The sequence below is a fragment of the Mixophyes fleayi genome, chromosome 2, assembly GCF_038048845.1.
Source record: "Mixophyes fleayi isolate aMixFle1 chromosome 2, aMixFle1.hap1, whole genome shotgun sequence".
Classification (NCBI taxonomy): Eukaryota; Metazoa; Chordata; class Amphibia; order Anura; family Limnodynastidae; genus Mixophyes; species Mixophyes fleayi.
The window spans coordinates 227,327,432-227,342,236 of record NC_134403.1 but is presented as its reverse complement, the minus strand read 5'-3'; the positions used below and the strand labels follow the sequence as shown (position 1 = coordinate 227,342,236).

The 14,805-nt window shown below is 45.6% G+C and overlaps 1 protein-coding gene across 1 annotated transcript in view; it reads right to left on the bottom strand.

The window, feature by feature from the left end:
- The window catches only part of LOC142138700 (platelet-activating factor acetylhydrolase 2, cytoplasmic-like), a 50,639-nt gene extending 36,180 nt beyond the window's left edge, over positions 1 to 14,459 (bottom strand). Inside the window, exons 1-4 of the mRNA XM_075195551.1 lie at positions 14,218 to 14,459; positions 13,923 to 14,076; positions 11,915 to 12,011; positions 6,373 to 6,441 (exon numbers count right to left, since the gene is read on the bottom strand). Coding sequence (XP_075051652.1) covers positions 6,373 to 6,441; positions 11,915 to 12,011; positions 13,923 to 14,076; positions 14,218 to 14,451 — 554 coding nt within the window. The 5' untranslated portion in view covers positions 14,452 to 14,459. The remainder of the gene's footprint in view (positions 1 to 6,372; positions 6,442 to 11,914; positions 12,012 to 13,922; positions 14,077 to 14,217) is intronic.
- Between the last annotated feature and the right edge of the window lie 346 nt (positions 14,460 to 14,805).

Below are 14,805 nucleotides of genomic sequence, written 5' to 3'. Positions count from 1 at the left end.
CTGCTGGTTGCTATTGGCTACCTCCGTGTATCTGCAGAGTCCTGCTGCTGCTACTCCTCAGCTCTACTCGTCCTTCTACAGCTGATCCGCTCTCCAGGCTTTCCTGTGTTCCCGCTGGTCTCTACCCGCCTGTCAGCCTCGGATCTGCGCTTCACTACTTTCCTCTCAGCTAGACCATCGCTACTCTTCAGGGTCCTCCAGGAGTCCAGTTCTACATACTACTGCTTCCTGAGTATTTGTTCCCCTGCTGGTCTACCTACCTGTGCGCTGCACCTACTTGACTACCGCTTCACCCATCCAGGGACTTCGCATCCTGCCGGCCTCCAGCCGTTCAGGTATCTCTGCACTCCTGTCTGACAGCCTGCTTCTGAACCACGGTATGCATACTTCTCATTGACTGTGCTGGTGTATTGCATATCTTGCTGGACTGTGTTGGTTCTCCTCTGGAGTTTGCTATCCGCTGAGTCTATTGCCATCATTGACTGTGTTATCTTTTGCCGGATTACCTCAAGTGACTTTCTATTATTGCAGTGCTGTTCAGTTATTAATATATTGTGCATATTGTTGTGGATCAAGTTTAAGGTGCCCGTGTATCTCCTGTATTGCAGTCTCTCCCCGTGCTCCTCCTCACATATATATTCAGTGGTACAACTTGCTAGAGGCAGACCACTGATCCCTGTTTCCTGTGTCACCTGTTCCAGTATCCTCTCACATAGCAGTGGTACAACTTGCTAACGCAGACCACTGACTCCCCGGATACCTCCACTTGGATTCCATTCCTTCACTCAGACAGCGGTACAACTTGCTATCCGCAGACCGCTGACTCTCATCACCTCCTCGTTTCTGTTGGACATTCCTCCTCACTATAGCAGTGGTACAACTTGCTACCGCAGACCACTGACTACCTTCACGTGTCCTTTGTCCATACAGTTCCTCGTGTATTACTACCTCCATATTACCAGTGCTGCTAGTCATAGACTTTCCTGAGCATCTCATCATCTGCTATTTCCTGTTCCGTGATCACCCTGCTACCAGAGTACCATATTACCACCTATACTGCTCTGGTAAGCCTATCACCTGGTGATCCCTGGGTAAAGACTCCTAGTGCCCGTGACACATCCTCTCTAAGAGGAAGAAACCTAAACCAAACCCTGTACAGAGGATGCAATTCCCTGTACCCAAGCAGGCTGTACACACTCCGCCAGGGAGAAACAGTCAAACCTTGACTTAGCGAACTAGAACCCATGTCAGTTGCTACAGTGCAAGCAGAATCAGAAGATGGAGCGACCACAGCCTGTGACAGCACCAACTGAGCAAGTTCAGCCACTGTATTGGAGAGAGACCGAACCCAGGCATGTGTTGCCGTATGTAAAGCAGCAGCTGCTGTATTACACAGTATGCTCTTTGAAAGCCGGCAGGCTGCGCACAGAGCCTGCGCGCCTGACTGACCTGATGGTAACTTAACGTGACAGACAGCCCAGGTGAAACTCAACATTGATGTAACACCAGCTTTTCCACGCATGGTTTTTCCCCTTCTGACATGTTATGTTAACAGATGGGACAAAACACAAACAAAACAGTGTAATAAACAGTGTAACAAAACACAATATAAATAACAAGCAGCTCACAAAACTGAACAGAAAGTGAGCCTGCAATACAGCCAATAAAGGCCCACAGAGTAAAAGTAATAAACTTTTGAAAATAACAATCCCCAAACCTTTCTATCAGGACTCAGGACAGAAAAGGGGATCTATAAAACGGCTGTTTATTCTGGGGTCTGCACACATAATAGCGAGAGACCACCATAGAGGAAGTGTAATAGATTCCCCCAGGGCCCAGCACTGAATTGGTAACATTCAACAATCCAGTTCCTAGCAGAGCTCACTAGGTTAGTGACCCTTGCCTGACCCTGTCTCCTGATCTAAAAATAGAATCTTTTTTTTTTTCCATAGAATGACTGCTCCTAGTAAGAAGCAGCCTGCTCAGGGACAAACTGCGATTTTCTACCCCTCTCTCTCAGCACTGTGCTGGGAGAGGGTTTCACTTACCTTCTGCCACCCCTCCTCATGCAGTGTCTGCAGTCTATCTGACTGTCAGATCAGGAGGACGGACACAGCCTGCGGCGACTGTGTCCGGCTCCTAGAAGGGTATGAAAACGTTGGGAGAGGGAGGCTGGCAACAGAGGCACCTCTCACAGCACCTCCGATCCCCCCCCTCCATACAGCGCTTGCCGCATGCTGCATACTGCAGATTCCTGCCATAAAATAATAAAAGTAACAGAAGAGGGCTGCTGAGCAGCCCAGACACAGCCCTTTCGCCGGGCACTTAAACTAGACTGAGGCTGGACAGGAGGTGGGGTATAGAGGGGGAGGAGCTAGGGCTTAGTTAAACAGAAGTTTAAAGTACCAGTTCGCCCTGTACCTACTCTATACCCCAATGTCCCCAGTGTCCCCCAAAGGAAGACAGAGAAATAAGAAATAATTAAATGTTATATAGATATATATACACAGTGGTCGAAGTGGAAATTTAGAAGTGGCGGTATGGATAATGTAAGGGAGTGAAATTTGATAGTCAATCAAAACACTCTTCTATATGTATGTGTGTGTATATGTGTGTGTATATATGTATATGGATGCATGCATCTGGCACACCTGGGCTTGAAAAGATTTTTGCTGTGCACTGATAGATAAAGATTGCTGACCCCTGGTGTAGACCATGGTTTCAAGCACCCCCATGTAAAGGTGATTAGAGACCAAGGAAGATGTCAGACTGTCTGGAAAGAAAAAACTCAAAAGAAGGTAGGACTTGGGAAGTTTGATTATCAAACTGTGCCGCTAAAAGTCCTGCAAGGTCAGGTGAGCATAGTTTACCAATTGCTACGTGGAAGGGGTTGCTGAAGTAGGGAAGAATGGAGATCCTTAATCAAGGAAGAAGAGCTGCCATAGCCACCAACACTGCTGAATGGATATCAGACCAAAGGGGGGCATTTACTGTGTACCCACATTTAAGCACCGAAACTTCTGACTAAGGTTGCCTCCCTCCACATCCTGATTTGGAGGGAGGCTACCTTAGTAACATGGCTTGGGTGAGAGACTGCAGTTCTTCAGATTTCAAATAGACATTCTGGGGCTTGAGTTCCAAGGCTGGTCAAAAAGATCCATGCAACGGGTACAATCACTTTGGCCTGAAAAAAGTACTGATTACAGAGAAATTAGGTTTTCACTTTAATCAGGGTCCCTGAGAATGCAGGGTCTGAAAGAAATAGAAAGAGTGGCATTCCTGAAACTCCAGGAGATATCCACTGGAAACAGTGCTGTGTATCCACAACCACTGAAGAACCCAACCATACCTCACCTGAAAGCAGTTTGCCTCCGACCTCTGAAGAAGATAGGGGAGACTGCCTGCACTCAGGCGTGCTTGGCAGCATTGGTCGATTAATACTGTCTTCTTAGAGGACCTGAAGTGCTTATTTTTGCCCAGGATTACATTATAGACCGAAGATTTAGACATCTGTTTGCTTCTGTTCCAGAAAAGTATAAAGCCCTGTTACCTGGGAGATGGCTTGATGTTCTTGTCAGTAGCATCCCTAAAGGATGCAGAATCAGGAATGGGACTTGGTCTGTTTTGGCAATAAGGAGACAGAGGAATTCACCATAGGGAGATTACTCCTCTTATCTGTGTTCTCCCTGAGAAAGTGACATAAGGCAGCAAAGTGGCAGCTGATCTGAGAATGATTTCCATTCCCAGAGGAAGATATTGTGTAGATACTTCAGGAAGAAGGAGGGCCAAGTTGACCATAAAGAAAAATGGATCTCAGAATCAAAATCGGCCAGGTCATTGCGCACACAGACTTCTTGGACAGGAAAGTATAATCGTCAGTGAATGTGATCAACTTATCACCCACTTCCAAGTCGCTAGCTGTCTCATCAGTTTTAAATTAGAAAGACCATCCAATAACAAGTCAGAGTGAAAAGGGTGGGACCTTTTGTTTATATAGTTCATGTGTGAGGCCACCATTTGGAAGCTGGGAAAATGAACTCACTAAGGCTTTACAGGTTCAGTGTGACTCCCAGAAGCAGTGGGTAGAACCTATGGAAGTGGGAAGTTTTCTTTGCCAGAGGAGCAGGGAGAGTGAAAGAGGCTGGAACTTTTCTGTATAGAAGAAACCTGCCTCCTAGTAGTAGGACTTAACACCCGTCAGTAAGGTTGTGTTCCTCAGATGACAGAAAGTGAAAGATATTTACTTGACTATGGTACTCAAAGAAAGGCATATTGGTCCCAAAACAACAATGCACGAATTGTTAAGTAGAGTAAAAAATGTTGAAGTCTTTCCTGGTGAAACTAATGCAACGTGAAGTTTGGTGTGGCCTCCTGAGATGCAAATATGGCATGGAACCCTGGTGGTGAAAGGGTTTACAAATGTTATTAAAACATGGCACCTGATTTATTATGTTTGTATCTGTCCCATTTATTTCTGGTGCAAACTACAATACTAATAAAGTGATGGAATAGTGACAAAATAAAACTGGATGGTCAGTGTATGTAGACGACAGATTATGGGGTCGGATTACACAATACAGAAGTGATATTAGTAGTGGTTTAATGTCTGGGTAAAGATTAATAATTATGCAGAAAGTAGGCACACCACAAGAATTTAGTAGAGCAAGAAGGTCTGAGATACCTGATAGTTTCGGAGATAAAACTCTTTCATTCCTGGTTCTAATTTTTTAAACGGGATCTAGACCTCCTTTGGGGGTTTAACGGCCTCTCCTGAGGATACTTCCGAAAAATGGTACGTAGCACAGGCTGAGCCATCCCTATGATATGATGATATTATACATGGTACAGATCCTTCTTTGAGAAACAGCAATGATATAATTAGCATTTTTTTACATAATATTCAGCCTAGTCTTCATTCCAGACTGGAAAAAAGAGCACAACAAGGTTTGGCAAGAATTTCCAATACTAGAAATTCCACAAAAACATGGCCTGGTTTTCTTTTCTTACACAGTCATCCTAAATCATTAAATAGCACTGAAAAGTACATAAGCAGGCTTCTACTATGATGTACAGTACATTATTTTATTACAGTCTTTTCAGCTGTAATTAGTATTATTTATTTATAAAGCGCAAAGGAAACATGTAACAAATAGATGAGGTAATACACATAAGTAGCACAAATGAGTGTGAGTAATGCTAAGAGGACTCATACAGACTGCAGCAAAATACATGATAGGACGTACAAGGGAGTTAAGACAGTAGACAGACATGGGACAATAGGTAGAGATGACCCTGCCCATGGGAGATTACAATATAGAGGGATGGGTGGGACTGAGAGACCAACTAGGAGAAAATGGAGATGGCACGCAAAGGAAGAAAGAAGAGCAGAGGGCCAAGGACAGAGCCTTGGGGGACTCCAATAGAAAGAGGAAGAGGATGAGAGGAAGAGTCAGAAGCAGAGTCGCTAAAAGAGCAGCCAGAGAGGTAGGAGGCAAACCAGTAGAGAGCTGTTTCGAGAAGACCGTGGTGAGAAGCGAATAATCGACGGTGTCAAAAGCAGCAGCGAGGTCGAGGAGTACGATAATGGAGTAGTGACCTTTAACTTAGCTGAGAGTAAGTTGTTTGCTACTTTAGCAAGGACAGTTTCAGTTGAGTTAAGGGGACGTAAGCCGGACTGAAGAGGGTCAAGAAGAGAGTGGGAGAAGAGAAAGTGAGTCAGATGATTGAAAACAAGTTGTCTGCTAATTTTAGAAGCAAAGGAAAGCAGAGATACGGGGCAATAGTTGGAGAGAGAGAGTGGGCCAAGGTAGAGTTTCTTGAGAATAGGGGAGATGAGATCATGCTTGAATGCAAAAGGGAAGATACCAGTGGAGAGAGAGAGAGGTTAATGAGGTAAGTAAGGTGACGACAGGCATTGGGAGAGAGGGTGCGGAGGAACTTGGAGGGGACAATGTAAAGAGGACAGGTTGTAGAAGAAGAGGAGACAAGAGAGAGGATCTCAGGCACATTTACAGCAGGGTAGGAGCCAAGGGTGGCAGAGTGAGTGGTAGAAAGGACAGGGCGGGAGGGGGTCTTGTGAGAACAGATATCATTGTGGATTGTGGAGTCAATCTTGTCTTTCAAGTAGGTGGCAAAGTTATGTAATGTGATTATGTTGCACAATGCTAAGGAGCAGAACTGCTCTGAAGAACTGATTCATATTATTATCTTGTTTAGAAATGGTACTCCCATAGTCAAGATATATTATTCCAGAGGAAGCCCCCTCCCGCACCTTTTATCAAACCTTCGTGAAGTACACATATTGAGCATCCCCATAAAAGTTAATCACAGAAAAAAAGTATATAAGGTTTCACATGTTTAGTACTTACTCACCTGTGTTCTACAGCAGCCACCAGAAAGCCGTAAGATGCTAATTCCATACAGAGGGAAGAGTACACTGTTCTGAGGAATAACGTGTAAAGATTTGACAATAGTGCAAGTCAACCAAAAACGTGCAATAGACGACAGTATTTGCATTATTTTCAAATGTAACATAATTAAATAGTGTGAAATTGGGACAAATAAGGAAGCGCAACTAAATAAGAACTATGCTCAGGCAAATACTTTTAAATTACAGCACAACCTCCAACTAGCAGAATAGTGGGGGACCGATACCGTGGCCACACAATCAGCCACCATCAACAATATGTGAAATGGGTATATGTGAAATGCCCTGCCTAAATCTAGAGCTGGGAAGCGATCAGAGGGAGATAGCTGCTGGCTTGATAAAGAAGTAGTGAGGCAAAACGTCAACGCGCGTTTCACTCTGTGGCTTTTTCAAGGCTGTTTTACACAAATAGATATATTCGTAGACATCTATGATCCGTTTTTTTTTTTCCTCATTTTGGCATCTCTGATACTATATTCACAGCTGGTAACCTTTGCACTTATTAATGAGTAGTAGAGGCATTGCAATTTACATTGCATTTTAACCACTGTTTTGTCTATATATGTTCTTTATCTTAACTATTTCGCTCTTGTCCTACCAGATTATTTTTAATGCATACCTAATAAAATTATATTTTATCTATAAATAGACCTAAGGAGTGCCCCTCCTATACACTTCTTTTCTTTTTTGTTCTCTATATATATTTAGTATTTTGGGAGCACCCCCAGGGAGTCTCCTTTCTCCCAGGAAATGTACAACATTTAATGATTAGGTCATACTATGTTACTGGTGCGGTCTTTATCTTTTTGTGTCTCAACAGTATTTATTCTACCGCTGAACTGTTATGCTGAGTGGAGCACTTAATTAATTTTACCTTGAACTGTTAGGATAAGTGTATTTAATAATTAGCAAAAACAATGCATTATTTAGTGCAAAAAATTATAATCATAATGATTTCATAAGCTAATGGTGGAAGTTGTATTTTTTTAACAAAATTTGCATGCATTGGTTTTATATATATATATATATATATATATATATATATATATATGAACTTATGCATTTTAAAGACATATATTAGCAAAGCAAAATAAGCAAATGTGCTTTTACTATAACTGATGTGCCACTGATCAATAGCTGCAGAATTAGTGGCGCTATATTAATAGATGATGATGATGACAGTTAAAGCAGGTTATTATTATATATTTTACCACAATGAAAAAAGGACCCTGAAATCCTGCACTGCTGCGCTCAGGGTCGGACTGGCCATCTGGCACTTCTGGCAAATGCCAGAAGGGTCGATGGCTAGATGGGCCGGCCGACACTTCTTGGATTCCTGGGCACCTCTGTTGCGCGACGAACAAGGGCTCCTCTGCTCTCTCCCCCTTATCCTGTGCACTGTGCCCTGCAATGTGGACACAGTTTTTATTTTTTTATCTGAATAGGGAGGGGATCGCGGGGACAGGGTGCCGCGATTTTCGCAGGAGGAGGGGTGCAACGATTTTTGCACAGGGGTCGCCACGATTTTCGCACGGGGGTTGTGGGGGGGGGGGGGGAGGGGGGTCTGGTGGTGGTACCGTGAATCTCGCGTGGGGGGGCAGGATTTTCACGAATGTGGGAGAGCCAGGGTGCTGGAAGATGGTGAGAGCCAGGGGGGAAGGGGGTGCTAGAAGAGGGGTGAGAGAGCCTGGGGGAGGGGGTGCTGGAAGAGGGGTGAGAGAGCCAGGGGGGGAGGGGGTGCTGGAAGAGGGATGAGAGCCAGGAGGGGAGGAGGTGCTGGAAGAGGGATGAGAGGCAGGAGGGAAGGGGGTGCCGGAAGAGGGGTGAGAGAGCCAGGAGGGAAGGGGGTTCTGGAATAGGGGTGAGACAGCCAGGGGGGAAGGGGGTGCTGGAAGAGGGTGAGAGACAGGGGGGAAGGGGGTGCTGAAAGAGGGGTGAGAGCCAGTGGGGGAGGTGGTGCTAGAAGAGGGGTGAGAGAGCCAGGGGGGAAGGGGGTGCTGGAAGAGGGTGAGAGCCAGGAAGGTGGGGATGCTGGAAGAGGGGGTGAGAGAGCCAGGGGGGAAGATGGTGCTGGAAGAGGGGTGAGAGAGCCAGGGGAAAGGGGGTGCTGAAAGAGGGGTGAGAGAGCCATGGGGGAAGGGGGTGCTGGAATAGGGGTGAGAGAGCCAGGGGGGAAGGGGGTGCTGGAATAGGAGTGAGAGAGCCAGGGGTGAAGGGGGTGCTGGAAGAGGGAGAGAGCCATGGGGGTAGGGGGTGCTGGAAGAGGGGTGAGAGAGCCAGTGGGGGAGGTGGTGCTGGAAGAGGGGTGAGAGAGCCAGGGGGGAAGGGGGTGCTGGAAGAGGGTGATAGCCAGGAGGGAAGGGGGTGCTGGAAGAGGGGTGAGAGAGCCAGGGGGGAAGAGGGTGCTGGAAGAGGGGTGAGAGAGCCAGGAAAGAAGGGGGTGCTGGAATAGGGTGAGAGCCAGGGGGCAAGGGGGTGCTGGAAGAGGGATGAGAGAGCCAGGGGTGAAGGGGTGCTGGAAGAGGGTGAGAGCCAGGAGGGAAGGGGGTGCTGGAAGAAGGATGAGAGAGCCAGGGGGAAGGGGGTGCTGGAAGAGGGTGAAAGCCAGGGGGAAGAGGGTGCTGGAAAAGGGGTGAGAGAGCCAGGGGGGAAGGGGGTGCTGGAAGAGGGGTGAGAGAGCCAGGGGGGAAGGGGGTGCAAGGAGAGGGGTGAGAGAGCCTGGGGGGAAGGGGGTGCAGAGAGAGGGGTGAGAGATCCAGGGGGAAGGGGGTGTTGGGAGAGGGGTGAGAGAACCAGCGGAGTAGGGGGTGCTGGGAGAGAGGTTAGAGAGCCAGCGGGGTAGGGGGTGCAGGAAGACGTGTGAGAGTGCCAGGGGAGAAGATGGGTTAGGTGAGAGGGACAAAGGAGAAGCTGGTGCAGGGGCATAGGTAAAAGAAAGTGTAAAGGGAGAAACAATGAATGGGAATGTTAGGGATGCAACCATCATGAAACACAGGTAGTAATGAAGAATGGGGACAAGTGTTAAAAAAAATTCCACTACGCTCTGTTCCTGCTCCTGACTGCCCGTGTGAGCTGACAGTTGCTGATCCCTCCTCGCCCAGCGCGCCCAGTAGGAGAACAGAACACAGGATGCCATGATCAGGTAAGTTCATATATTTTCTCGTGTGCAATGTGTTTTTAACCATCCAATGACGTTTAAAACACTATGTATTGCTTATTATTGCGCTGCAATGTTTCTTGCATATTTATGTGTACAAAGATTTTTAATTAAGAGGAAAAAATGCTGCTTGTCATAATTTTTTTCTGTGATTGTGTCAATATATCTATTTTTGTTTGCATTGTAAATGGTGTATTAAGCTGCTCCTGTGACTCACACTCTCAGTATCTGATATGCTGTACCAATTTGTATTTGTGAATGAGTTTTTGTCTGGGCACTACTAATGATTTGGGGGCACTACTATGGCATAAATATGATTTGGGGGCACTATTGTGGCATAATATGATTTAGGGCACTACTGTATGGTATATGATTTGAGGGCACTACTATGCCATAATATGATTTGTGCCACTACTATGTGGCATAATATGACCTTGGGGCACTATAATGTGGCATAATATGAACTGAGCGCACTACGTTGTGGCATAATATGAACTTCTGCCAAAGGCAAGTCTCTCATTGATGAATATGATGGGAGCCCAAAGAAGTTGCTGTACTGGGGCTCAAAATTCCTCTTGTCGGCCCTGCCTGTGAGTCAAGGGGGTAGACGTCTTGAGGTAAATAATCTAAATGTTTCCTATCTAATCAAACTGATGGATCACATCCAATTATCTCTCACCCACCTCCTCTATCCCCCTTAATTTATATACTGTGTTATTTAAAATGAATAGAAAAGACGCATATCCAATTACTGTAGTAAAAAAAGTATTTTTCTCTGACATTTTGCTGTAGATGGAAATACTTTTAATATAGCCATGTGGGTTCGAATGATCATTCAATAGTTAAGTTTTTTTTAGATATATGTTAGTTTTATTTCATGTGGAATGATTCATGAAAATTCTGCCATTACTATTTATTTGAGGGAAAAGGATACCTGTTACCTATATGTGTGTAAGTACTCTGTTGTTGCTATTTTGTGGGAGATTTGAAAAAAGCAAAACATTGGTTTCCTACAGTGGCGCCTGTATAATTGGTGGTATTGCTGTAGTATGGGGTGGTGTGGTGGCGGCAATGTTGTAGTGTGTTTGGGGCTTAGTATTGTTAATAAGTAGGAGAGGGTATTGCTGTAATGTGGGGGGTGATGCAGGTTGCTGTAATGTGGGGGGTGATGCAGGTTGCTGTAATGTGGGGGGTGATGCCGGTTGCTGTAATGTGGGGGTGATGCTGGTTGCTGTAATGTGGGGGGTGATGCCGGTTGCTGTAATGTGGGGGGTGATGCCGGTTGCTGTAATGTGGGGGTGATGCTGGTTGCTGTAATGTGGGGGTGATGCCGGTTGCTGTAATGTGGGGGGTGATGCCGGTTGCTGTAATGGGGTGATTCCGGTTGCTGTAATGTGGGGGTGATGCCGGTTGCTGTAATGTGGGGGGTGATGCCGGTTGCTGTAATGTGGGGGGTGATGCCGGTTGCTGTAATGGGGTGATTCCGGTTGCTGTAATGTGGGGGTGATGCCGGTTGCTGTAATGTGGGTGGGTGATGCTGGTTGCTGTAATGTGGGGGGTGATGCCGGTTGCTGTAATGTGGGGGTGATGCTGGTTGCTGTAATGTGGGGGGTGATGCCGGTTGCTGTAATGTGGGGGGTGATGCCGGTTGCTGTAATGTGGGGGTGATGCTGGTTGCTGTAATGTGGGGGGTGATGCCGGTTGCTGTAATGTGGGGGGTGATGCCGGTTGCTGTAATGTGGGGGGTGATGCCGGTTGCTGTAATGTGGGGGGTGATGCTGGTTGCTGTAATGGGGTGATTCCGGTTGCTGTAATGTGGGGGTGATGCTGGTTGCTGTAATGTGGGGGTGATGCTGGTTATTGTAATATGGGGGGTAATGCTGGTTGCTGTAATGTAGGAGGTGATGCTGGTTGCTGTAATGTGGGGAGTGATGCTGGTTATTGTAATATGGGGGGTAATGCGGGTTGCTGTAATGTGGGTGGGTATTGATGTAGTATGAGTGTGTGTGGGGGGTTATTTATTGCTGTAATTTGGGCGCTAATAATGCATTGTCATGGTATTTATTGATGTAATTGGGGTGCTAACAATGCAATGTTGAGGGTCATTAAGAGAAATAAATACCCCCCCACACACACACACTCATACTACATCATATTGTACTGCACCAGCAACGCACACTGCGTCAGCATCAGTGTGCAACAATATAGTGCATGGGGCCCACAACACGTGGGCCTGTGTGCTTAAAATGCCAGGGCTGATTTTTAGTCCCAGTCCGGCCTGGCTACGCTTATATCTTAGGGTAGTTCAATATTCATGGATTTCTGCTTACCTAAAAGACCCAAGCCCATGAGAGAAGATGACAAGTGGACTCCTCTTTTCACCAGATATAACATTTCCATTCCATGTTACAGGAATCTTAGGAGAACCTATCAACAAGGATATATACATATTAAAGTTGTGCAAAAGAAAAAAATGTACTAATTAACATCTTATTTTACATACTACAATGTTATTATACCAATCATTTCAGACTACATTCACACCTATACTATATCATAGTTCCCTACTCTCCCGGAATGTCCGGGAGACTCCCGCATTTTTAGGAGTTCTCCCGGACTCCCGAGAGAGCAGGCAAAGATCTTGGATCCAGATTTCGGCGTTGTTGAATATGGCGGGGGTAAACGCGTCATAGTGGCCCCACCCCCTGCTGCGATTGGCTAAAATTGCCTGGGATTGACAGGGGCGGGGCCTAACGGTGCCCCGTGCGTGGCCACGCCCCCTCGACGGACCCCCTCCCGGAAAGCTGTATGCAAAAGTAGGCAAGTATGTACTATATTTTTACAGAGAAGTGCATAAAAGTGTTTTAAAATTAATGTATTTTTTGATCCATTTCATCTTTTTTTTTATCATCAGTTTTTCTTGAGCATCTACTGCACTGGTCATGCAATATGATGATGACATTCAACTGCTGAAGCTGAACAATGTGGTGTAATTAAGAAAAAAAAGAGAGACCTATTTAATTCAAAGCCTAGTGCCAAGAACTATCCTGAGTCAGAATACTCCCCATCTGCTTCCCTACTGCTGTGAGGGTGGACAATATAACAACCCCTGCCAAATGGTGTGGCCATAACCTGGGTTCTCTTAGTACCAAGTGACATTTACTTGATTTGTGCTACCTCTGCCTTGAGAATTATGATGCCCATTGCTTTTTACATTTCCAACAAACCTATGAAGTATACACTAACATTTATTAATAAGTAATGCCAAAATGTGTTAAAGCAGCAAACCATATCTTTTTTTGTTTTTTACAAAACATAATTCTGTGGCAGGCTATAGGAAGCAGCTTGGTAATTACCTTTGTTCCTTGGTTTGTTTCTTCAGACTATTTAGACTATTAGGGACTTACAATTCTGCAGACGTTTCACAGTGTAATGTGACTACCATGGCAACCACTGTAATACGGCACATAATGTAGTGAGCAGAGATTTTGGAATGCCCCTCTGAGCTCTGTTTTCACCCTAGAATCCTCTACCTCCTTCTCCCCCTCTGCCAACACATGATATGCTGAAAGCAGTGGCGGATCGGGGGGGGCTTGCTGCCGGTGGCTGCACACTATGTGTAGGTCCGTTTGGCAGAGACAGACAGGCAGAGTGTGTTGCCCGGCAGCATATTCTCCCTGCCTGTCTCTGCCAAATGGACCTGCACACAGTGTAGAGCCGCAGGCAACCTTAGCTGACAAAAAGGGGGCGGACTAAATCGCCCCCCATAAAGTAAAATTCTAGATCCGCCCCTGGCTGGGAGCCTATGTATGTGTAAGAGTGCCTGTGACTATGTCTGGCAACCATACTTGTTTTCCCTCATTTTGAAAATGAGATAAAGAATTGTGGGGGCTACCTATGAAAATGCCAATCAGGTACATGCGCAAAGGGTACTTAAGTTGCTATTTAAAGAAAAAAAACTATGTGGGATTGCTACTTTAATATTTGTTTCATGATTGGTTTTCAGAAACGACACTACAGTAAAAGAAATACCCAGTCAGAAACAAATTCCATTGTTAAAATCAAATATATCATCAGATATCACTTTATAAAAACGATCTACTCCACAAGTGAGCTTCCCTCTGAATTTTACTTGACCAGTCTCTGGTCTGTCAATTCCACGTTATCATTGGAGCATTCTCCCAAAGTCGGCAGCGACACCTGTCGGCATGAATTTTCTTCTTAAAGGACTTTGCATATATGCAAGCCGTGATACAAGGCTGTAGATGTATCCACTAATCCCAGCTATGAAAACAATACTAAATTTAGAATTTAGTGCATTTAAATTTTGTGAATTACCCAGTACTACTGAAGCTCCATACTGGGCAACTATGCCATCCCAGCCGCGGATACCCATTAAACCAGCGATGTATTCAGAACGGGGCACCCAGAGAGGATGCTGCTTCTGAGCAGGAGCTGGACTGCAGGGGTAAAAAAGACGGAAGAAACTACCCTGTGTGCAAAACAGAATAAAAAATATCAAATGTTAACTGCTGATCATTATAAAATACATCTCTTGATTGCCAACTGTAACGTTATAAGAACTGAACTGAATACCCCTCCCCTGCTGCTTGTCTATTAGACATACGATCACCTCCTTGCCGGATCCCACCATGACGTCTGTGCATCCCACTTGGTATGGGCCGGTGGCAGGGGGCAACTTTAGGCACACTAGACTCCTCATTTGTATGACTGAGCTGGACAACACACTAGCGTCCCTGGAACATGTCACAGCAACATAAAGCAAAGTCCAACGGGAAATACTGAAAAAAAACGACTTAGATTTCCTCGAGTGGAATAGGAGGGATGGACTTCCTGTGTCTGCCATTAACCCAGCTGCTCCACACAGTGTCACTGGCACAATTTACGTTTATACAAAGCGTGTTAACTGCATCTTTAAGTGTTTCTGCACCAGTAATGTGTGTGCCCGTAAACCACAGAAGAACTGTACATGTATGATACAGAACAAAGCAGATGTCCGCATTATGTAACACAGAAGTACTTACTGAGCATTGAAAGGAACAATTATGGGATTAGGTAAAAGCCAGAAGTGTCGGAACGCCGGAATGAGTCAGTTTACTACAGCGCCCTTTGCTACTTGATGTCTTCAGTGAAGTTTATATTCTAGTTATCTGTTCTACCTGCCTGATTGTATGTTGGATTGGAGTACAGAGGGCATTAC